Source organism: Thermobia domestica, chromosome 15 (genome assembly GCF_964235325.1).
Source record: "Thermobia domestica chromosome 15, izTheDome1.hap1.1, whole genome shotgun sequence".
NCBI lineage: Eukaryota > Metazoa > Arthropoda > Insecta > Zygentoma > Lepismatidae > Thermobia > Thermobia domestica.
The window spans coordinates 79,960,168-79,987,165 of record NC_137468.1 but is presented as its reverse complement, the minus strand read 5'-3'; the positions used below and the strand labels follow the sequence as shown (position 1 = coordinate 79,987,165).

The following is a 26,998-nucleotide window of genomic DNA, read 5'->3' as shown; positions in this document are numbered from 1 at the left end:
ACATCCATTCAAATAAATACCTCCCCATCCCTTCCGCCATAACAGTCTTCTCAATGGAGAAGGTCAACATCTCTTGCCATGTAAAAACTGGCAAAATTTTGTGTTACTAACTATCCTTCTTCAACAACTATAGATCAGTGCATTTATATAGACTACCAACGGAAAATACAAACCGAAGTTGGTATAATGAAGGTAAAGATCTCATTATGATTCTAATAAATTGATTGATTGACTGGCATTTACTTCTTTTTGTCGGCAGTGAGTATCAGACCAACATTTTGAAGTGGGTTCTGAACCACTTTATCCTGTTCAGTGCTCTCCCACCGGGAATCGAACCCTAGATACGCACTTAGCCACTAGATCAGCAAGGAGGAGGTCCTAATAAGTGTATTTCATAGTTCACAGAGGGAGAAATTTAGTTTTTTTGGCACGCTTTCCTGTTACTTACAATAGTTCAATGTGTTCTCAACTCTTGCAACCTTGATTTTACTCATTTTCTGACGTCATACAAAGATGAAATTTTGTACTTACTCTGGGAGACAATACAATATTCAATTGTTACTCTTATATATTTATATAGTTTTAAAGTTAAATCTCGTGTTTGATCTTAAAAATTTATATAAGTTTTTTCCCATACGCAACCAGTTTTACTATTCATTAACGTGGGATTGTTTAGTACACAAGGGTTACTAACCATCCACAAGTTCTGGCAAAATTTAAGATTTTCACTATTTTTTATAATACATTTGAAAAATAATTAGAAATATGATTTCTTTGAAAACATTAACAAACAAAATAAATCACACTATAAGTAAAACTAAAATTATTTTTTAAGAAACAAGTTTTCTTTTAAAAAAACAACAAACAAATTACAACATATCTTACTAAAAGGTAAAAAAATAATTCCTTTCAAGAATATTACTTAAAAAAAAAAAGATTCTTTTACGCATGGCTAAAATTAAAAGCATGTGGAGCACACTTACAAACAATCACTTAATTTACATGAGAGTTAAAAAATTTATAAATTGATTGTTCACGAAACCGCTTCTCGTTAACTATTGACATTTTTTGCTCTATAGTGACCAACGTTAAAACCAGAAATGATTGATTTCGACCACTTTCAACTAAAATACCACTTTCATGAAAGAACTCGATTCCTAATTTTCGACCATCTATATCCTGGCTAAAATTGATGGTGGTTCATAAATAGTGCTTGAGATTTCGCGTCTCTCGGATAAACATACGGATAAAAAGAATAGATAGATAAAAGAGTTTTTGGCAAACCAAACTCCTTAGAAATTAATGAAGGTACATTTTTTTTTGCACGAATCTTACTAATTAAAAACAATAATGTGTTTTATTTTGTACAAACTGAATAAGTATTAGTGTAGTAATTTTTGTTAGAATTTTTGACATTTTTGACTTTAATGTTTACATGTGATTATATCTTTTCTTGCTAAGTTTAAGGAAAACTAGTAAAATTAAGTATTATTGTTTCTTGTTGGTAAATTTGGATCCTATTTATTTATATCGTATCTTGATATGTGTGAGAAGAACTAGTAAAATTAAGTATTATTGTTTCTTGTTGGTAAATTTGGATCCTATTTATTTATATCGTATCTTGATATGTGTGAGAACTAGTAAAATTAAGTATTATTGTTTCTTGTTGGTAAATTTGGATCCTATTTATTTATATCGTATCTTGATATGTGTGAGAAGAACTAGTAAAATTAAGTATTATTGTATCTTGTTGGTAAATTTGGATCCTATTTATTTATATCGTATCTTGATATGTGTGAGAAGAACTAGTAAAATTAAGTATTATTGTATCTTGTTGGTAAATTTGGATCCTATTTATTTATATCGTATCTTGATATGTGTGAGAAGAACTAGTAAAATTAAGTATTATTGTTTCTTGTTGGTAAATTTGGATCCTATTTATTTATATCGTATCTTGATATGTGTGAGAAGAACTAGTAAAATTAAGTATTAACGTCCGTTGTTAGAAAATTTGGATTCTAGAGATGAAGTGCTCCTAACAACTTTGCTTATTAGACACTCTCATTTGACGCATAGCTATTTGTTGCCGATTTGAGTCGTCCGTATTGTGAAGAATGCATTGTTTTACTAAGTATTCGGCACATTCTTGTCGATTATCCTGAATACTCAGATCTCAGACAGCATCACGGACTGCCGCTTACGCTTGACCATACATTGGGCAATGATGTTGATATTGTTGAGCGTGTACTTGCTTTTATGCACGCTTGTAACATTGCTCACATTTTTACTGAGTTTTATAGTTCTTTGATCTTTTATTTATTGTTATTATTCTGACCTTTTATTGTGTTTTCACTATTTATTATTGTTGTTATATCTTTGTTATTCTCATATATTTATTATTTTATCTCTTCTTTTAGATTTTTATTTCTATTTTGCAGCAATGTTTTGTTTCAGATATTTTGATAAGCTCGTTTTAAAATTTTATTTACAGGAGTCTGTGTTTGAGTAGTCGTGTCCATTGTGACGAGGACAAAATAGCCCCAATACTGAAGTCACCACTTCACCTCAGTTAATGTTTGTATTGTATCTTCATATGAAGTCGAAAACTAGAAAGAATTACTCCCTAATTTTCCTTGATGGTAAATTTGGATCATATTTAATGCTAAGGACATAACACGTGGGTATCCTAGACTTGAAAATAACACCTGAGTTTCAACTGCTTTTCTTTTTTTAAAAAAAAGAAAAAAGAAAAGAAACTAGATTTTAATAGGCTAAAATCACTATATTACTGAGATTTGAAATAGCAGTGAGTGAACTTTGACCTTTTTAAACTCCTCCCTCGTCTTTGCGTGCAAGAGACAAACATGGGTGTGGTTTGGAAGATAGATTGTATAACTGTGCGAACTCGTCTAAAATACATAGTCTTCTTCTGAATTTCACAGATGACGAATTTCCCCTTTTTCCTTCTACCTTTGTCTATGTATTCATTTTTTTATGTTCTTTCTCGTGTGCATTCATGTCAACTTTTGTTTTCGCACCCTAGATCCATTGTGATGAGCATATTATCATTAAATTACACTCTAAAAATAACCGAACTCATTTTAATCCGTAGGAATGTATGAGCATACCTTACAGAAAGTAGACATAAAAAATAATGATAAAACAAACTTCAAAAATATTAACGAACTTAGAAAACATAAAATAATTCACCTACACTAACAAGATAAGTACTTAATTTAATATTTTATCATTACGTAATGAATTTATGAACCTACTTACTTAAATATCTATATTGTTTCTGCATATATAAGATTGATTAACTTTTATTATTCTATCTATATTTAAAAAAATTGAGGATCAATGATTAATACAAGGATATAGGTTCAATGGTCATTTTATGAGACTAATTTGTTAGACTTGGCAGAGATTTCAAAATGTTTTATAGACGACAGTAATAAAACTTAATCAATATTATATAGGTAGGTAGAACGTAATATCAGTATTAAAATAGACAGGTTAATAACTTTATAATAAATTAATATATAATAACTTTATAAGATATTGAATTGAATAAGGGTTTATGTTCTTATTGTATGGCAGAATCTCGGGTATACGTCTTAGCAAACAAGAGTTATTTTCTGTTTGCGTTTTTCCGTTTTTAGCACTTTTTTTGAAGTTCGTTAATATATATACACACTAGACCAGTGCTTCTCAAGCTAATTTCTATTACGACCCCCATTTTATCACATCCTCTTGCCAGCGACCTCTTATAATTTCTGATTTGTCATAAGCTTGTGTGGGATATTTAATATACCTATTGCGGAGATCTCACGATATCCATTTATTTTTTTTATAATAGTACAATCCATTTCTTGTAAATAGTGGAAACTTCTCTAAAAACGAATGGATTAAAACCAACTTTGGTTAGTTCATTCATATTACAAATATCGAATCCGATCCTTCATACTGTTTCAAAATGTTTTCGGAATTTTAAAACTTAATAACTCCCTTAATTTTGGGTCATGTGATAAAAATTAAACTGATTTCTAATTTGGCTTTTTTTTTAAAAAAAAAAAAACTTGGACAGTTGTGAAAAGGTTAGTGAATATTTTAAATGACTGAATAATGTACGTCACAAACATTGAACCGGACATAACCGGACTAGTGAAATTACACCATGGTCAGGTATCTCATTAGCTTTCAATTTTAATTGTATTTCAATAAGCAAGTAGCATTTGGTTTTTCTGGTATTTCAATATGCAGTTCTCATTAGTTTCATATCGTACCTCTTTCATTTAAATTGAATTTTAAACAAGTCTGCACCTATTGAAAATGTTTAGTAGACCTATTTTTTGTTATTCTTAATAGTATGTATAATTTTTTTTTTAAAAAAATGCCTATCAGAACAAAATTCAAAATGTTTTCCGGTATTAGATTCTAATTATATTGTCTCTTAAGCTCATCTTCGGGATCCTCAAGTCGAGAAACCCTGCACTAGTCTCTTACTAATTCGGCCATTTCTTGCAAAGAGAGTTGCTGAATTAGCGAAAGTACGAATTATTGAGAGGGTCTGAAATTTAATCTACACATACAATACTATACTTTACTAAATATAAAGTTACATATAGGGACTATTACAGAAAAATCGAGAAACTTAATGCTTAAGATTTACATAGATTATCACTCACTATAAATCATGTCCCAAATTTTCAGTTGAAGGAATGAAGTTGCTCGACGGCAGCATGCATTATCTGGCAACCGCTTTGCAAGCAACAATAGACGGAAGTCACAATAGTACTGTATGTATTTTTCCGCTACTACAGTATAAATAAATACAGTCGTTGATAGATTGTTGCAATGTTATGCGGCAGACGCCAATGTTGGGACCGGATTATTGATAGGAAAAACTACTGACGGCCGGAGCAAGAGTCTACTGTATTTGTAAACTGTATCATTTAATTTTCCACTCTTTGTTGCCCAGTAGCTTGGCTACATACCTAAACTAAAGGTACGATGCTAACTTCCCATAAAATGGGTCGGCCTACGAAACGTGTGTGAACATACCGGTATTTATATTCAAATCTTTTTATGCGGTACAGAATTATACGTGAACATATACACAATTACGATATTAACAGGATCATCCGTTCAGGAAATTCATAGTTTAGATTCGAAGACTATAATCAAATCCAGATGAAATTGACATGGTACTTAGAGGTCTGCACAGGCCGGAGTTTTTAACTCGGACCCTGCCCGGCCCGTGAATTTATAATGTAAGGCCCGATCCGAGTCCGAAATATGTTTTAGCATTTAGGCCCGAGACCGACCCGAGTTCGTGTGATAATCAAATGAGCCAGAAATAAACTTGAATTAGAGAAACTAAATATTAACGCAAACTTGTATGTTTATTTAAAACAGCAATTAGAGGTTTAATTCTGCAGTTGTACTTTGAAAGTTCTCCAGAGAGAACGGTCCAATAAGTATCATTGTACAGTATATTTACAAAGTTAGGCTCGAAAAGGCCCGAGAAATATGGTTGTGTATTTAAAAATTTACGACCAGAGCCCGGCCCGAGCCCGAAGTGATAAATGCTTTGTAGTCCCGAGTACGGCCCGCAGGCTCAGCCTGAGCCTGTGCAAACCTTAATGGTACTACGACGGAAGCATAGTTTTTCAAACAAAATAAAACAAAATCGGTAGACATGTGTCAAAATTGTGTGTGACCCAGAATATATATATGAGAACCTTTTTTAAGGTAGTTTAAATTCATATTTCTCAAGCTGTGTTTATAAATATTGTATTGTTTTTGCATGGACGCATATATTATTTGCACATATTCGCATATTATACTTCAAAGCATTATATCCTGGAGAATGTGATATATTATTTGCTATATTAGCCAGGGGCGGATCCAGGGGGGCATCGGAGCGATTCCCCTCCAGAAGAGGAAACTTTCTTATTTTATATATAAATAAAATCCATCCCAGAGTTTGGAGCTCTTAAAAGTAGCTCAAGTAGCAGTATTACAACCCACAGCCCTACTAGAATTCCGTCCTGGGTCTGTCCCTGATACTAGCAATTAAGACTTCCAACTAAGTATTACAGCAGGATAGTGTTCGTATATCCAGCAAGCCATCTGTCAACATATATAACAGCAAGCGTAGTAAGAAATAGAGAAAAATATGGTTTTCTGATTTAGCTTTCTAAAAATGAGTTATATCTCCGTACTTATTGAATCATTAAAAGATAAAGTGGTAGAAATCTGGTACCATGTTCAGTGTCATTATTTTCCATTGATTTTAACTAACCATTATCATAAATTTCACAGTCTGAATTTAAACTACACAGCGTTTGCACATGGTTCCGGACATTTATCAAAAACAACTTTTGGTCATTGTGTAACATGTCGAAAAACGTTCCCGAGTGCTTTAACAGTGAACAAAAATGTGTAGAATGTATCCTAATAGTAGTTTATTTCCCTGAACCTGGAAATGTTAGGACACTTTACACATGACTCTACAAGTTGTTTCTGTCCGTATAGTATATTCTCATTGAAACTATCACAAGTTCATGTACATTTTGAACACTTTTAGGGCAGTTCTTATTAACCACTGTTAGATAACATTCTAGATTTTTTCACTGGTAGAACAGAATACTTCATGACATTTCTAAAGTTATTTGTAGAAGCTGTCTATACACTGATTTAGTGTTTTCCAGTGTACTTAATGTTTAAAATTCAAATAAGGTTTAACAGCTTTTCTTCAAGCACTTCTCCCTAATTCTTGTTCTGAATAGAAACTAGTGATTTTTCGCGGTATTTTATTCTTTTTCAAAAATTCGAATCCAAACTTTGATGGCCAATAACTTGAGAACCAAAAGTCTGCATAGAAAAATACATCACACATACGTACTCAGGAAGTTCAGCTCTATCTCGTAGTGGCCATTAACTTTATTGTGACAGCGGAAAGTAGCCTAGCTGTTGATGTCCCCATTAAATTTTAACCAACCAATGAATTAATCAACTTAGATCTACATTCATGCCAAGATTGACAAATTCAGACGAGTTTTGTAGACCACGTACGATATGAGTGCACTTAAAAAAATGAAATGGAGAACTAAATTATTATAGTTGTGTCATTGTATGAACCGTCCTCCAATCACGTAGCAGTAGAGTCTATAGCAGAAGATAGCGTTTAGCCGGGCACACTTGTCGTTGGCTGCTGATAACTTCATGTCCTTGAAAAGAACTCCTGCTGTTGCCACGTCACGACAATGAGCAAAAGCCATACAGCTGGAAAACTTCAAGGGTGAGCACTAAATTGCAACACAGCATTGAACTCCATGTGCTTCCAAGTCAGCGAGGGGTAAACAGCTGGTTACAGCAAGTGGGTTAGGAAGGTTGATGGTAAGAGCGTCGGAAGTATAATTGGGTAATTATTTTATTTCATTATGTTTGAACAATATAGCCGCCACAGTTTTTGTTTATGTTAACTACGACCTCTATCATCGCTTAAATGTATGATCTGAGATAGATATACAGCATAGAAAATTGTTTATCTTGGTTAAAAAAATTGAGGACACAATATATTACTGCAATACGTTCTTTTACAAAGTCACAACTCACGTAAGTTATTGCAGTTCAGCCAGAATACATTCTTCTTCTAACAACTGGCCCTTCCACCCACAATCTTTTAAATCCACCTACTCCTCTGGGACTTTACGCCAAGTCTCACATGTCAGCCCAATACTCTCCTTGACGATTTATGTATTGACTTTCCAATCCCCCGCTCTTTTGTGAAGGAAAAGAAAAATATATTGCTCATTAAATTGATTCAACAGCAAACGATAAAGAGCCTGAAATGTTAAAAAGTGTAGTATATTATGTTCAACATCTTTTTGAGTTTAGTATTAGTTATTATATAAAATAACGCAAATGATCAACGATTTTTTTTTAAAAAAAAACATATGCTATTATTTATTTTAATATTTATTGTACAGCTGAAGTTTCATACACTGGGCGGCGAAGAAATCTAAATTGCCTAAGATTACTCGAAATTTGTCCAGATAACTCTCAAAACAGCCAAAAGAAAAAAAGCAGAATAACTCTCAAAACAGGCGACACTCGAGCTTCAGCCTTTCTTATACAGAGATTAAGTACCGGTATGGCTGTGCAAAGAGGGAACGTAGCAGCGATGCTAGGAACGCTTCCACCGGGAAAGGCATTGGAAGAAATCTTCCTTCTGTAACCACCCTCCTTTCACCAAACTCACGCAATTTCTGCTAATTAATAATATATAAAATATATTTTTGTAACCTATGTTGCAATTTTTATAATAATGAAGTAATTTTCATTTTTGGTGAAAAAATGTATAAAAGTATGTTGTAATTTGAAAAATTTACATATTAATAAAATACAACTATTGTAAAAAAAAGTTCATAAAGTAAAAAAAACCTCCAGATAACTGTATTTATACCCATAATAATTATGCCCTCCTAAAATAAACTTACGCTGAAAATTTTAACGTCGCTTAAAAAATACAATTTTTGAGGGCACTAAGAGTCGCTTTTTAATCTAAAAGAGATAAATTCGACTCCTAGTGTGTTCAAAATTAGTATTTATTAAGCTACGTTACAATTTACTATGTAGGTGTACTTTAGGAGGGCATAAATATTATGGGTATGAATACAGCATTATCCGGGTTAATTTCAAAAGATCGTAGGCAAATTAGAATTTTTTCCCGCCCAGCCCAGGTATTTCAGCTGCAGCAATACAACAAATATTACGTAATAGTATATTTTTTTAAAAAATTCGTTGATCGTTTGCGTCATTTTATAGAATCGGTAATGCTAAACTCAAAAGTACAATATGTCGCTTTCAGATTTCAGTTTCTTTAATGTTTACTGTTGAATAAGCTTAATGAATAATATATTTCCTTAAGATTGTTACTGTAAAACTTATATATTCATACTACCAGGGGTAAAAGTGTGGGGAATGCGGGGGTACGCCGTCCCCTCACCTCCAAAAAATATTTAAGGCGTCCCCCAGTTTGTAAAAAATTATAATGGGTAAAGATAGGGGCAGGGGTACGGTGTGACGTCATGCTGTTACCTTCCGTCCCCTACTTTATCAGATCCACTTTTATCCCTGCATACTACTACATTTTTAGCTAACTATAGGGGAGAATATATATACACAAAATCTTCATATATAGTTATTTCGTATTGGTACAAATATTCTTATTATGCATTAAGTACCCTGCGTTCGGTGAATTCTAAAAAGCATACGATTTCTCCCCTATAGTTAGCTAAAAATGTAGTAGTATGCAGGGATAAAAGTGGATCTGATAAAGTAGGGGACGGAAGGTAACAGCATGACGTCACACCGTACCCCTGCCCCTATCTTTACCCATTATAATTTTTTACAAACTGGGGGACGCCTTAAATATTTTTTGGAGGTGAGGGGACGGCGTACCCCCGCATTCTCCCACACTTTTACCCCTGGTAGTATGAAAACCAACGTTATGGATTTGTATACGGAACAAACAAATAAACATTCAGTTAAATGCGTGTATATTTAAAATGCCTTAAGCTTAGTAATTAGCATCTACGAAGAGAGTCATGCATTAATTAGGAAGATATCTAAGTAATCTGAGGGGCAACTTATGCTCAATCTGTGCAAGTGTATTAGTATTTACTCGCCATTTATTTTCTGTAAATGATGAAGTAACTTGCCTTGAGGACAAATTAGGAGATAATTGTAGACAAAGGGAAAGTATAGCTCGATCTGTTTTCGGCACGGTAGCTTATAATGAAATCAACGCTTGCACTTTCTTATTTTAATGAGAGAAAAACATTCATTATTATTTATTTTTGTACTAAACAAGCACACCTCTCTGCCTTGTTAAACTAAACGAAGGATTGGCTTACTGCTTGTACCATTCTGGAGATATAAATCATAAGTAGAGATTGCTACACTGCTTAAAATGCCATATTTGTACTGTAAAATCTCAAATATATGATAATAAAGTATTGTTCAATGCTTCACCATTTTACATCACAAGACACAAGTTACTAGACCAACAATGAAAAACTGAAGATTACAGGTTTTACAAGGTGGATCACAAGCAGAAAAAGGCTGAGAATCAATCATATAGGCTAATTAAACATTTTTTAATTTTGCCTGTGTTGCTGTAACAAAAACGTTAAATTTTGAGTTTTGAAATAACTGAAGGCATTTATTCCGAAGTTGGGCGTCCGGTTTCGCCACGTTTTTTTCACTGTCATGTCCTTTCCACACTTTCTGCAATTTGTTATTAGGTTCATTAATCCGTGCTCTTCACAAACTTTTAAAAGATTTTGCTCGTTATCAACGTATTGCTTCACAAATGTTAAAACTGTTAGTTCATTGTCCTTGTACATTCGCCATGTTGATAACATAAATGCTCGTTACTTTCCCACAATGCAACTGTTCGGTTACCTTGCGCCAAGTAGTTCCCTCTGCTCGCCGTATAGTCCCATGTTTATAACCGCTTATATATAACAAATAAACAGATTTTTCGAGACCCTTATATATTATTAACCACACAGACGATCAAATTATTCATATCTTTCCTGTAAATTTAAAAAAGAAATTGCTGGAAACGGACGCCCAACTTGGAACTTAACTCATAACTGAATTTATAAGAAGCTAAATTAAGTTCATTAGTTCATTGGATTCATAAGCCCTAATATCTATTAGAATGTATAAGCATAACTTACCTGGAATACCCTTTCCACAGCAGTGCTTCTTCTCCTGAGAAGTTGAGCGCGATTAGCGAGCTCTTCATTTTTCATCACTACTCACGTGTCTTAGAAACTAACTCAATCACTGTTGCGTTTGTTGAACATTCTTACCACACGTTATTTTATCCAATAATCCATTGTTTAAGAAAACTCAAAGAATTAAATTCAATTAACACGAGAAGTAGAGAAACAGTACCAAGATTGTTGGGCATTTGTATTTTCAGCACAAGAAAATTAATCAGATCTTTTCAAATAGACTAAACATAGCTATCACTTCACTAAGTTGGGAGAATTCTTAGTACTTATCTCCTCTTAAGAGATCAACAAACGCGGCATTTAAGAAAAACTATTTTGTAGTAAAATAATAGTACAAGTCTTCGCCTTGCGGAACTGAACGAGTTTATGAAGCAAAATTGTCTTCACATTTGCAGAGTAGTTACATTTGTTTAATTTTTCTAGAATATAATTTTAATTTGTTTTTACTATATGAATTTTTACTTGACAATAATATGAAATAGGGTGACGAATCGCTTTGAAGAATTACACCAGATGTTAGTGGTTTCATTTTATTATATTGGTCCGACTACAAAATCTGTACTCCAGAATTTCATCAAACACAGCATGGGTCGTCATTAGAACCGAATTCCTCGACCATTATATAATGTTATGTTTTATATCTAACACAGATTCTAGATGTGTTATCGAATGTTCATAACTAATGAATCGAACTTGACTTGTAAAATAAATCCCCCTCACCTATGCAACACTTAATATTACTTCATTCGAAGTCATAATACTTTACAAAACACAAAACTTATTTTTTTATGTAAGAAATAACAATTTAGTAACCCAATTAAGAGAAACACCATAAATATATATATATATATATATATATATATATATATATATATATATATATATATTTTAAATTCTTAGAAGTAAAACTAAAACTGACCATACACTATTGTGAATCAAGAAATCATTACAAAAGCTCAGACTGTAAGCCCAGATCAACAAACACCGAGAATACGTTTACTCCGTCATCTACCGGTTCACTTAGAACACTAACTCTTAGAGACAGATTTTTAACTCATTTTATTATTGGACGGTTAGATATAATGATGATTCGCAGCTGGTTTTTCTTCTATTCTATAACGAACATTGTTTAAGAAGGGGTAACAAATGCTGCATCCTGCATACGTTAAATGAGTTATAACATCTCACAGATCGTTCATTGCGGAACAGTGGTGTAGTTGTAAATTACCAAGAATCCATTCTAGACGAGCACACTCTGAAAATAACCAGAGTTAATTTTCTTGGCTTAGTTCCCGTATTAAAAGAAAACGGGAGAAAAGAAACCGCTCCTTTTTTTATATTTGAACTGTTATTAGATTTTCAAACTTTTTTTTTTATTAAAAAACTTCTTTTTCGTAACGTGACAGTGAAAGAAGTATATCTATCGATAGCCAATAAACCAATAATTCAAGTAAGTGCAATTCGATGCGGTGTGCATTTGCATGTGTGTTTCTATCTTCCATTCGAATAACTTTAGTAAAAATAGTTCGAAACTAGGCGAAACTTGATGTGTTGAAGATTCCTAGCCAGACCTATTGCTTAACGGTGCTTAACGCCATCTTTGTTTTTGCCCTATTGATTTATGTGGGAAATTATATTTCTTTTATCTTTCAAAGTAAACATTCTAAAATTTAAATTGTTTAATTTTACCGAGTTTCTCTTCTTCAAATCTGTTTAAATGCGTCTTTTCCTTCGTGAAAATTAAAATTTTGTTATACAGGGTGGGCGCCAAAAGTCACGAAGGAGTAGGTATAACTGTGAATAACTTTTTAATATTTATTATTAGTTTCCATTGATATTTCACAGATTTAAAGATCAAGGATGGGAGATCCTTTACGGTTATGTGTGTGGAATATAATCTTAGGGGTAGATGTCCGCCATTACGAACGTGACAGATAGGGGCCCTTTGTAGGACATGATTCATGACAGGGGGCTATATTTCTGGTCCGAGTATCCGTATTTCTGCACGAATATTTTCTTTTGGGGTTATCTGAAGGACAAAGTGTATGTGAACAAACCATAAACAGTACAACAGGTCAAGGACAATATTCCGTGCAGGAATACGGACAATTGGACAAGAAGTGTTGATCCTTGTCATGAATCATATGCTACAGAGGGACCATATCTGTGAGGTTCATAATTGCGGATACCTATACGAGATAAGGTGTAAACAGGTGTAAACAATCTCCCACCCTTGGTATTTAAGCATGTGAAATATCAATGGAAACTAATGACAAATAAAAAAAAAGTTATTCACAGTTATAACCCACTCGTGACTTTTGGCCCTAATAATATACAGTGGCGCTAATAGATGTCACTATCTGCACTATCATTAGCTTAGTCAATGATTTGAATTAACACAATGTTCTGTATAACGAAATACTTGACTAACTTGCATAAAATAATGTGGTATGAAATTTCGGGTGATTGGTGGACGGATTCCAGTTAAATAAATAAATAAATAAATTTGTTAAATCAGCATTGGATTTCCGACTAACAAATAAGGCAAGCTGACTAGAAGTGCAGAAGTCAAAGGGGCCGTATTTTTTGTTATAAAAATCAACATTTAATTTTTCTTCTAAATTACTATTGTAACGTTTACATTTTATTTTGTTTGGTTTTGTATGTATATTTCATGATTACTCTGAAACAACAGATCTAAATTTTATGGTAAAACGATTCCTTAGTTCACTCTCAATACTGGTCAGAAAGCGTTGTGTGACGTTATCTATTCCAAATTTCACCTTTATATACGAATGTACTGCAAAACAGTCTGTTTCAAAGCAAAATTCTCAAAGATATTTTGGGACGATTTCATTAGTGGACAGCTTGTAACGAGGTGAGTGTAATGGCGGGTGAGATGCCTCCAGCTTTAAATTGCTTAGGGTCGCAAGATGCCTAAGCCCGCCACTGTGTTAAATGTAACCAAATAGGGCTTTCAGTTAAGCATAACTTTAACATATAGTGTAAAGCGGGGCCGTAAATTCGAGCGGAACAACTACTAGTAGTAATGCAAATTCATTTTGAAAAAGCAAGATAATTTAAAATGAAATGAAATAAAATCTTTGAGTTTTACGTCCCACGATTATGCCGGCTAGGCTAAAGGAGACGGTGATGATGAGAAATGAGTGAAATGGTGGAATTAATAAAGTGGGAGGAAACGGAGGAACCTTGAGGAAACTCACGCACACGGTGTTTGTCCACCACATAGTTCACTTGGCGGCGGATGAGATCGAACCTGGGACCCCAAGCACCAGAGGTCAACGCTCTACCACTGAGCCATCGCAGCCCCAAGATCATTTGAGAGGATTAATCACTGCGAAATTAAAATACCGCTAATTTTGCAGTAATTATGTGATATCTTTAAATAGATAAAAGATAATCGAAATGTGGAACAAAAGCGCTTTAGACAATATTATTTTGCATGATTTACCGTTATCACGATTCACCTAGTGGCTTTCCGTTTGCAGCTATTTATAAACGCGAAAATAAATTCCGATTTTCTAAATGGCTGGAAATCGAAAGCAAATAAGTGAGTCGTGATAACGGTATCTCATGTAAAATAATATTGTCTAGCAAGCTCTTGTTTCACTTTTCGATTATTTTTTATCTATTTGAATATATAACATAATTACTGTAAAATTAGCGGTATTCTAATTTTGCCGCGACGGGGCATCTACTTCTAGAGGAAATCGTAAAGTGACAGAAAATAATTCTTAGAAGCTTGTTTATATATACAGGTAAAGTAACAACCTGACTTCCGATGATAATTCTGAGAGAATTGCTGTAGAAAAATCTCGATTTTCCACATAAAACTGAACTATATAATATTAATAACGAAAAAATAAAGACAATAATCTATCAAAGGTTTTAGTAACAATATATATATATATATATACACAGGTCAGTAGCCAGCCCAAAAATGTAGGGGGGTCCGATCCAACCATATTATAGTTTATCATCGTATCGTATTATAGTTCATAGGCAAGCCTACCGTGAAAATTTTAGGGGGGATAGCGAAAATTTAGGGGGGCGGCCGCCCTGAATACGGGCCTATATATATATATATATATATATATATATATATATATATATATATATATATATATATATATATATATATATATATATATATATATATATATATATATAATCAACATATCTATCTGATTATACCACAACTAGATTATAGACGCACATTGTTCATCTCAAATTTATGAGATATTTTGACTATATACTTATGAAATTTTAAGTAAAACTTCTTGCCAAATTCAGGGACGGACCAAGGGCAGCCAAAACGAGTTTCAAAAAGTAAATTTTATAACCTGTTTTCTACTGACTTTTTGTTTATATTCTTGTAAAGCAGCGTATTTTCTTGTAAAATATTATTTTTCTTGAAAAATGGTTTTGAAATGTTAAAATCACCGTAATAAAATGTAAGCTATAAGCTAGGACTAGGGAACGCCAAGAAAAAGTCACTTTGCCCGGGTGAAAATTTTGGCTTGATCCCTCTCTGGTCAATTTTCAATCATAAGTGGGGAGAGAGGGGATGAATTCATACCAAATTAAAAGAAATGGTCCATAATAGCTTGAGATAAGGGAAAGAACAAACATAGATTCAAACTTTACGAAAATGTTTGAATGAAAGCTGTAAGAAAAGCGATTTTCCTTGTAATGTTGTATAGTTTTTGTTGTAATTAAAAAACGAAGGATGAAGGGCCATTTGTTAGAAAGTCGTTGCAGTTTTATTGAAAAATATTACAGCGATATACACTTTTTCTGGTCAACACATGAATTAGAAGTAGAGTATTTCGATTGACAGTTCTAAGAATCGTAACGTACTAGTTTTGTTCAAATAAGGTCACTGTAATTTTGTTTCTTATCCAGAGTGACGCAGGAAAACGGAAAATTTCGAATATAAGGTTAACAACATTGTAACTTCGGAAATCGTTCATAACCGATCCTACGTCATTGAGAAAGTGTTGCCATTTAGTAACGATGGAACGTCCGTTCACTGAAAGATGGACCATTTCACGTGATGATAGTATTTTATGGCCTCCGATATCATTTGAACTCAATGTTTGGGATTTCTTTCCATGAAAAATCTGTGCGGATATCACAAAAGCAAAGTGTACAACAGACGTCCTTCGTTGAACTAAAACAAGAGATTGAAGCAGGAATCACTGGCTTTTCTCGATACATGATACACCAAGCATTCCAGAGGTTTCCGTACGCCAGGATGGAACACATTTTTCCGCTGTTATCAAGAAGAAAGAGACAATGTGTCATTGTTAATAGCATATTTTGCACATGCGTTTCCATCATTAAGTGTATTTTTCGCAGTGTTTACTCGTTCATTTTACGTCATTTAAAATTTTCACCTTTCTCTGCGCCACCCTGTATATTAGACCACATAACTAATTCAAGAGTGTTGGAATCATTTCACTATGAAATTCATTTTCCCTCAGCTTTAAAGTTCAGTAGTTCTGTCTCTCAACGAAGCTAATTTTAAATTAATATACTTGCGAAGTATTATTTCAGCATCTCGTGGAATAACTTCTCTTACAAGTTTATCAACATTGGTCACTCTTATCTTGTATTACTTGAGATTTGAGACAGGATGTACTGACCTCGCTACATTGTATCTGTATAGATATGGACTTGACCTTAACATTTCATAATTCATAATTGTGCACATAATGTAAAGCCGGATTTAATTACTGTACTATGCATAATTCATTCTTCCGGTTTTACAGTGAGAAAACACACAGCAATGCTCTTAGAAACAAAGGTCTGTCCTTATCCATTTAATAAGAGAAGAAAGTTTATAGTTCATACATATTATCTGAGTCACATAATTAATTAAAACTTAGATCAAGTTTGACGTGGCAAGGCTTTTCTTGTCTAGCGTCAACACAAAGTTTCTTCACAAACAACTACATATATATATATATATATATATATATATATATATATAATATATATATATATATATATATATATATATATATATATATATATATATATATATATATATATATATATGCAACTACTAGGGATCAATGTTTTTAGTATATACCTGAGCAGCCCTGATGCTTCCTGCGGTAGACACAGCTCTGTCCTCCCCAGGCAAAATGCTATCATTTCTGCTGCACCGGCCGGCTTTCTCCAAACTTGATTGATGTTGCCAACTGCGAGGAGTGAAATCTCCTGATATTTCACGTCTGGAAGTGGCCATCAAGGGGATTTTTGTATTTAAACATTGTTGACTATTACGTTTTAACACCATAAACTTGTTTTACATATACATATATATTGTCAGTAATTTTCTACATAAAAAAAACTAAACTCTAGTTAACAGTGCTGAATAGCTACCATTGATTTCTATGGATATTTTTTCTAGTTTCCTCGGAATGATTTTAACGAATTAATGATAAAGGTTTTGGGAAAAAGTTTTAAATGGAAGTAAGGTTAGAATAACGTATCTGGAACTCACATTAGAAATAAGGTTTCTAGTAAAGTATGAACGCAAGACGCATATATGTTAATCACGCATGATCCTAGCCATAGGAATTAAATACACAGTTCTGATTGGTTGGAGTTATCCGTCTCCACTCGCCACGTAGCATACATATAGCACAAATCAAACGCCAAATGATGTCGGTCCTCGAAGCCGAGCATGCTTGCTAGTAATAAATATCGCTTTTGGTGTGGGTTCAAACCCGCCTCAAGGAAAGTTTATTTTTTATTTTTTAAAATTTTGATAACATTTTTACCATTAAAATGAGATGAAAATAATAATAACTTGTCCTTATACGCAATATATAACACAAAATTGTGCTTTTTTCATCATTTACCTAGAGACAGGGGCGTACGCAGGGGGTGTGTCCTGGGGGTCCGGACCCCCCCAAATCCCGACTTTTTTGTAAATGTAGTCTACTTTTAGGGGCAATTTTAGAAATTTTCATATAATTTAGCCTGAAATTGTATTTGTCCCCCCGAAACGCTTTAGACCCCTCCCGAAATAAATTCCTGCGTACGTCCCTGCCTAGAGAGTTCTGATAGCCGTTATAAACAATGACGTTATAAACCATCAGGAGAGTAAAAAGTGTGGCTCTCGCGAAGCGAGGGGTTGTAGGGGGAGTGAGGATTTAGAGAGGAGATGGTGCTGGAGGCACCAGGAGAGGAAAAGGTAGGCATACACTTCCTAGTCTTGTTTGGGATATAGTTAAATTTACATTGAAGTTGCAACATTCGGTCATGACGTAATGTCACGTAGTAATTAGTCCACTTTGCACACACAACTTTATTGATAAAAAAGTCATTTACCTACGTTACGAAACATAGCTGAGCAAGCGAACGGGGTTAGAAACCCCACAGGGCTCGTTTTATTCCACCTTTGCCCCATGATAATACCACATGATATTACGTCACAATCGGATGGTACAACTTCGATTAATGTGTGTACTACGAAGGCAGGTCAACAGATCACTCTAATCAATCAGAAACGTGTTTAGTTCCTATGGCTAGCGTCAAGCACGAAAAAAAATATGCACGCAAAACTGTTAATTTTATTGACTTCTTCTTATCTGTTTACTTACTTTATGAAACTAAAGTTTGTCATATATAATGTTGATACTTTATAATCAAATTTAAGTTCTATTAACTTTGGATATATTCTAAATTCATTTTGAAAAAGTAAGGGACATTTAACAACTAAACCTGAAGAAGAAATTAACACAGAAGTAGGGATCACTATTACAACTCTAGTCCATTTCAAAGAAAACAGAAAAAAATAGATCCTTATATAAATAAATGGGATAAATACTGTGCATACATATTATAGGGCATCACTAAAAAATGATTTATAAGTCTGATCTCAAAGGCAATTTATAATATTACTCAAGCTATAGCATAACAATTAGCTATGTTACAATGGAAGTTGATGAAAAAGTCTGAATCTATAATAAAGTATTTATAATAGCAGTAGGTTTTGTGGGGAAAAAGTTTTAATGGAAGTTAAGGTTTGAATAATGTATCTGGAGTCAGAGCCAGCTCATATTGGAAATAATGTTTCTGATAAAATATGGAACTCAAGACTGTTGAATAACGGTGCTAACCTAGTTTCAAATTTAGGTAAGCATAACTCATATAGAGTAAAAAAAAAACTTTAGCAATACAAAATAGTATATAAAAAAGAACGAATATATGACTTCTGGATTAGATTGATTGAATCAAATTTTTGTTAACAAAATTATCTCAAGAATCTGTTCTAAGCTGTAGTTTTGCGACTACGATAAAGGAAGCAGTTGAACCCTTTGGATTTTCAAATTGGAATAATTTTTATCCCTGGGATTTTTGAAAAACGAAGTTTTAAAGGAAAACGTACGAAGGGAGAATCCTTGAACAAACAAACGAACTTTCAGATCGCCGAATATCAGGCGGATAATAAATGGATACGAAAGACAAGACATGTCGCTCGTATGGATAATATGCATGGAACACATAATGTGGTATCCGATTATCATAAAGAAATATATTTTAGTAGACCAAGAAGAAGGTAGGATAATATAATTCTTTTGAAAGATGAATAATAATGATCCAAAATAGGTTGATTTGACAGAGAATAGAATCGAATGGTGAAATTTCACGGCTATGAACTTTCGAGCTGATTAAATCATAGTTTAGATTAGTGGTTTGCAATCTAGGGGATGCACCTCCCTATGGAAGCGTGAAGAACGAGCACAGGGACACTTACGCTACTTACAGATATAAACTCCGAAATTATGAACGAATCACCAACTTGTGATGACCTTTTACACATAATTGAGCTCCAATAAATTTCACAAACGATACCTGTTTGACAGTTTGTCTTTGACATGGGAAGGGTGGTGGTGTGAAGTATGCAAGGTTTAAGAAATGTCCGCCAGGTAAATAAGACTGGGAACCACTGATTTAGATTTTTTATACCGTGTTGTGCTGATGTATTTTTGAAATCAACAGTTTTAGTAATTTATAGAATAAACCAGTTTTGGTTATATTGTGTATATATATTTCTAATAATATAGTTGTTGCGTTCAATATCTAATTTTATAACTTGAACTCATTTCAAGTGTAATTCAGTTTTACATAAAGTATTATGTGCATATGGATATGTATGAGTATGTATTCGCGATTATTCGTTTAGGGTTTTCCTCACATGTAGAAAAATGAATTATGGACGTCTATTATATGTATATAACCTATTATGCAAGGCTCGGCGATTTATCTTCCTGTCTTTACATGATTTTTCAATTACAAGAAAGTCTTCGATTGTGTATCATGGAGAAAGATGTGGCTAGTGCTGGACAATCCTAGTGTACCACCACGATTGAATTTGCTGAAAAAAAAAAGGCTCTATAATCACAACATTAAGCAGCCATTAAAGTAGATGGAGTTCTCTAAGAATTCTTCAATGTGTCTCGTGGCGTTAAACAAAGGTGTATACTATCTCCTCAATTGTACAAAATCTACAACGAATGTATGATGCATTTGATGACTGAGAAAGAGGCTTGTTAATTAGTGGAACAAAAATAAGTAACTTATACTTTGCTGATGATGCAACACTCGTTGCTACCAATGAAACAGGACTCTCAGAAATACTGTCAAGAGTGAAGAATGGCAGTACACAATATGCCAATATTTGAGAACTAAACCTCAATGAATCCAAGATGACGATAATCAACCTAGCAGCACAGGTTGTTTGAGCGAGTTGGAAATCGTACTGTACATATCCTTGTCTCTCGTGGGCCAACAGTCAATGGCATTTGAAGTACCGAAAAAGGGATAAGAACAAGGATCATGCTTGGACATGTTGCAAATGCAAAAACTAAGACCATGAAGACATCTGAAAAAAAAAAAACGAATTGATGTATATGAAATGTGGTATTGGCGTAGAATATTACATATACCTGAAACGGAAAGAAGAAGTAATGTATCTGTCACTGGAGAAATCAAGATTTCTGAGATTCTTTCTTATCGAGTCACCAGAATTCTCCAATTCTTCGGGTATACAGCACGATGACCTAGAGATAATATAGGCCTACATAAAACCACCACGGGAGACAAAATTGAGGCCAGGAGAAGACGAGGATAATCCCTTACAGGTGGATAGGATAAATAAAATACATAACTGGCTTACCTCTTCAAAATTCCTTAAGGAAAGCTGAAGGTCGTACAAAATGGTGAAAGTACAGGCGTGTGACTAGTGAAATCAATGGGATGAAATGGTCAGAAATGAGGAAAATGACGGATAATAACGATTATAAATACTTAATCATAAAACTGAGAAATGTTCATTTCACATTTTTCATAATTGGATGTATTGCATTTAATTAAAGTGGGTTTAGAAGATTGTCTAATTTCAAATTCAGTTACCACTATATAGATATGCCAAGTGTGTGTACTAATTTTTTTTTATTTAAAAAAGTTAATACTGTTTGAACTAAAGTTTAGTGCATATTTTTCAAATGTGAATAACGCGAGGATATTTTTAAAGCGTTATTTTCAATTTTAATTTGCAAATTTTTATATTTTTGTAAAGAATAATTTAATGATCCCGAATAAAAGTAAATTTACACACACACACACACACACACACACACACACACGCGCACCCCCCCCACATATATATATATAGGCTATAATTTCGAATATAGAGTAGTGATAACTATCTGAACTGCTATTTAATTAATCACTAATCATCACAATTATTTGTTCATTTGAAAGTCGAAAACAATGAAAAATGTACAGAAATGACAAACCACAAGTTTAACTATTGACCAAGTTTTTTTTTCTATACATGAGACAAGATCATATAGACAAGAATTATCTCCCTGAATCTTCTGCTGGATACTGTTGATTCTACTATATTTGAACCTGGCTTAAATTTAACACCGAATCTTACATCTAGTTAGAAATACAATAAAGAAATGTGTACTACAATATTGAATACAAACAAAACATTTCAAGCTGCAAGGAAATGTGTGGTTGTGCTGGGTTAGGGAAATTGAAAACTATATTAAGCAAACATACAAGTGATTCATACTAAACACACAGTAAAAGAAAACTGTTTTAGTTTCTTGCTATATGTTAAAAAAAACTGTTCAACTTATGAAGTCAAAGTAACACATACGAATTTCTACATTGTTCTACAAGTGTTCGGCTATATTAAATAGTATTAACGTTAGACAGGTGACCAACTAAATTGGTTCTACTAATGGTGCTCAATATTTACAAGAAAATGTAAATGTGCTGTTTTACAGAGTGAAATATTGTGCAGCTCGTCTATTAGTGCTCATAAATGTATCAAGCAACTTAATTATTTTTACGAAATCTCTTCGTAGTTTTAAATACTTAAATTTTCAAATTATCACAAATGGAGTACATATACTGTCTTATTAGTCCCTACCTATTATTAGATTAACATACACAACGTAATATATATTTGCATTGTATGTATATTCTTGTGTGGTGTAGTGTAGAACAGTTCCCTTGTCATAGTTCATAACTTGGAATGTTTTGTATGATTTTGACTTTGATGTGGTTTTCTATTGAGTTTTCTTGTTATTAGAATTACGCAGGGGAAGTTACAAGGTTGTGCTGTTAGTTCGTCTGTCTGTCCGTTACTGCGCAGGACAACTCTTGAACGAAAACGAATTTCTGAATTGCTTTTTTTTAAAAAAAAAATAAATAAATAGCTAGAGCGATTATCTCCAACTAGTTCGTTATTGGACTCAATCCGTTATCATCCTAACGGGAAACGGCAACGTTAATGGTGACAATCTGCATCCCATCCTGTAAATGATTTGTTTATTTACTTATTTTGCAACACATAGCTACAACAATTATTCTGGCCGAGTTGTTAATTAAATCAATTTATTAATATGTTAATGGGAAACGTTGACTTCAGTGGTGGTTATCTATCCCTATCCCTATCTCACATATGTAAGTTTAGCGTGATTCTTTGCACTACCTTTAACAGAGTTTATCAATTAACTTAGAAAGTTTGTTACTGAATTCTTTATATATATATATATATATATATATATATATATATATATATATATATATATATATAGATAGATATAGATATAGATATATATAGATATATATATATATATATATATATATATATATATATATATATATATATATATATATTGTAATCTTTAATTGACAAACTTACCAATTGTTACTAATGACAAACCATAAGTATATTACTACGCTGAAAACCTAACAGATAATTGTACACAATGCAATTCATATCTCAATACAATCTTTGGTTTCTGTACTAATGCCAATATACAGAAGCGGGGACGGAGCTATGAAATGTCCACAATTTTGAAATTTTGATTTTTAATCGTGAAGATCTGTGGTTCCCCATTCCATGTTTTTATTATGTGCCAGCAAGTTTCTAAAAGTCTCTAAAATATTTGTTTCTATATGTCAAATCATTCTCCTCTGTTTTTATTTCTGGGTATGTATTAAGAGTAAACCACAGTGATAATTCAGACTGAATAATACAAAGTGCTGACTTTGTGTAAAAAGTACCACCAACACTACAAGCCTAACCACGTCAAAATTAGAAAATGCGTTAGTAAACAGTTAAGGAATTCAAACTTCTTGCAATAAAACCATAGGAATTCAAACTTCTTGTAATAAAAGCATATTTATGTTTTTGGTACTTGTTGCACCAAAAAATATACGAAAAATATTATGTACTATGTTTTCTACTTCTTACAGTGGATGTTAGTCCTACTGGCACGAATTGCCACGTATATACTTGTGGACAACTAAAATATGATATGGAAAGCACCATTTTAAAAATTAGCCTAAACCAAATCTCTCAATAATAAAATCTCGCTTCAGTAGAAGATTGTGTTTTAACATTTTTAACGCCTTCTTGATTCACATTGAAAATATACAGATACTTCAAACTTCGACGGTAAACCTTTGTCACCTTACACCTTACCCAACGATGGTCGTTTTCTTATTAGTAATTATTCTAATGTTACTAATATTTCACTTATTCAATTTGTATAGCAATAAATGTACACTTATGTCCAAAATGATTGTCGCATATCTATAACTGTTTCTTGTAACAATATAATTTGATAATGATTTTGCAGGGTACTTTTAATACTGACACTATGTGTATAATCAGGAAATGTATATTTGTGGTAAATTTCATAGGAGAAGAATTATAAATACGAAATTTAGAATGAATAAAACAAAATGTTGCTAAATGAACAAGGAAGAAAGTTTTAGTTTCGTTTTATTGTGATTTGTGATTTAAAAGTGTTGATGTAATGGGGTTTGCGATTTAAAAGTCACACTGAACGTTAAGATCGTGTTTTCCTTCGTTGTAGTAGGGTGTGTTCATTTTTTCACTTCAGTTTGCACCGGAAAATCCAATGTTACCAAGTCTTGATGATAAAGAGAAACATCTTAGTCCAAGAAAACTCAATTGAAGTATGTGACTTGAAAGCCACATCAACTGCCTGTGACTTGTTTCAATACTTTTTGAATAAATATGTGTATAGTATGTATGGAGTTACCAATAATTTACAGAATTCATTATACTAAATGCTCAGCTTTATGTAATAATAATGTAAAGGTTAGGAAAAATAGATTTATTACAAATTATTAGTTGTTCGCGTGGATTTAGTTTCATTGAAATTGAAGCATTATTTTAAAAAAGAATACTTTTTTATTTTAGAAATCAATCAAAATACATGGTTACTCTCCAGAAAGACAAAGTAGAAATGTAATGTTTTTTTCTAATTCTTTTGAAATACATTGCATACAGAGACAATATTTTTGAGTACATCGATTGATTTCGTACACCGACCAAAGATATGAATTCAGGTACGATTCTTTGCTGTTTACTGTACTTTACAATAATTGCCTTATCTATTTTACTACACGCCTCCTTTTTCTAACTTTCCTTATTCTGATGTAACTCCCTCCTCACATTTTTGTAAACATCTCTTCAAATTATGCATGTTTATGTTACTTGCTTTATGTTTTAAAATGTATTTACACATCCGATATCGCGGTGTATTCGAGCTACAATAATACATTTTTTACATTTTATTATATTTTATCACTCTCATTACACTTATCAGATCTAAATTGATTGTGTAAAACTTTTTCGTTCTTTCGATACCTTATTTATCATACGAGTAAACATCTCTGCTCTAGGTTAACATATATGAATTACTTTTGCTTACATAATATGATAAAGACTCAGATCGGGCTGACTATTAGCAACAATTGGAAATTAGGAATCTGTTGTAATGTAGTTGTCTGTCGTATGTTTCTCTCAAAACTGAAGTGTTTTCTATGAACAAATTCATACACTTTGTATTCGAATGAAAAGCATAACCAGTTGTTCACTTATTATTTCAGATTCCGATAGCGAAAATAATGATCTCAATTCTTCTGAAACATCAATTCACAAGCCAGAAACATCATTCCAGCATCAAGGAATATCAACCCAGTAAACTAGGGACATCAACCCAGCAACTAAGAACATCAACCCAGCAGCCAGGAACATCAACCCAGCAGGCAGGAAAATGAAGCAGCTCAATGTGCTGCGTCATCAACAACAAGTCCTATATGGCGAAGCATTTCTGGAAAATGTTTCTGAATTAATATCCTAGAAAATGTTCCTGGAATAGGTGCCTAGAACATTTTTGGAATATACATCTTCTACAAATGTATAAGAAGTATTGTCCTGAATCTCTGTATTTCTATATTTTGTTGTTTCAGCATATAAAATTTGTACTTTTTCAAGCATAAATGAAACTTTATGAAACTTATCTGTATATGTAGATTTACCTATATATGTAACCTTATCGCCCGATGTGATTTTCAATACACATAGCTTTTCTGAAAAGTTTGCATTCATTTTTTCCAAAATGATTATTTTTTAGTTTCTAGGGACAAAATTATATAATATATACCAGTGTTCGAAGTGGAAAGAAAGCAGAGGCGGTATGTTTTATTATGATTGTGACTCAACATACCGACTATTTAAATATTGTCTTGATCACTGAAAAAACAGAGACGGTATGTCCTCTTACTGAAAAACCAGAGGCGGTATGGCATACCACCACATACCGTCTCACTTTGGCCACTGCTATAAACTCAAAAAATATTTTTTTTTCGTGCGCTGTTAAATAATTCGGCCGGTAGAGGGTTAAAAAATCGGTTTTGTTGAAGAGTTATCGTGTGTAATAATCAAAGTACATACTGTACGTACGCACTTACTAACACTACAACTTTATAAGACCCTCTAGAGTGACAATAATAAGACATAAAAAAGAGAAATGAATAACTAAAATCAGATATCAAGTTCCATTATCTTTTAAAAATTACATGTTACTCATACGTTAAATAGATTGTCTTACAAAGACCTTTCAGACGAAATCTCACTTGAACACTTTCATATTTTTTTTTAAAATGATCAGTTTTCTCCGCCAACATCTTCTGACGACGCTCGTGATCACATTTTGTTTGGAAGCTACTTCTTGGCTATATGGTTAGCGGCATGGGAGACCCGGGATCTATTGCCGGTCGGAGCTCATGTAATTCTGACCCCTCGTTAAGCTATAGGCCCACGTCTCACATAGCCTCGCTGCTGAAAGGAACGCTACATTGCAAATCAACCAACACTTTGTTTGCTTAAAGTATCATCCCTTCAAGTTACTGAAATATAGTCTTTACTACTTCTTTTTACTCAAATTCTTCAGAAAATTTAAGATGAGTTACGACTTAGTTGTAGATCAATTTCTTAATTATGTATGTGTCTGCCATTCGAAATGAAAGTTACATAGAAAGAGATCTATCTTCCAAAAATTATGTTAAACAGAACGAAATGCGTGCTACAAAGAGATTAAGAGTGCAAAATCAATATTTTTCCTTTTATGCAAAAGAGAATCTGAACACAAAACTTAATGAAGTCGTACCAGGTACAACTTAGCGACAAAAATAAGTATGGATTTCTTTTTTTTAACAGGATGTTTATCCACATTCCATATTTATATTCACATCAGCATCCAAGGAAAGAAAACAATAAAAATTATTTTAGCATAAAC

The 26,998-nt window shown here is 33.0% G+C and overlaps 2 protein-coding genes across 10 annotated transcripts in view; both read right to left on the bottom strand.

Annotated features, from left to right (window-relative positions):
- LOC145671106 (voltage-gated inwardly rectifying potassium channel KCNH6-like) overlaps positions 1 to 26,998 on the bottom strand; it is a 754,568-nt gene that overhangs the window by 204,075 nt on the left and 523,495 nt on the right. The window lies entirely within an intron of this gene.
- The window catches only part of LOC145671982 (uncharacterized), a 46,069-nt gene continuing 35,979 nt past the window's right edge, over positions 16,909 to 26,998 (bottom strand). The window contains exon 2 of the mRNA XM_081741169.1: positions 16,909 to 17,080. Coding sequence (XP_081597295.1) covers positions 16,909 to 17,080 — 172 coding nt within the window. The remainder of the gene's footprint in view (positions 17,081 to 26,998) is intronic.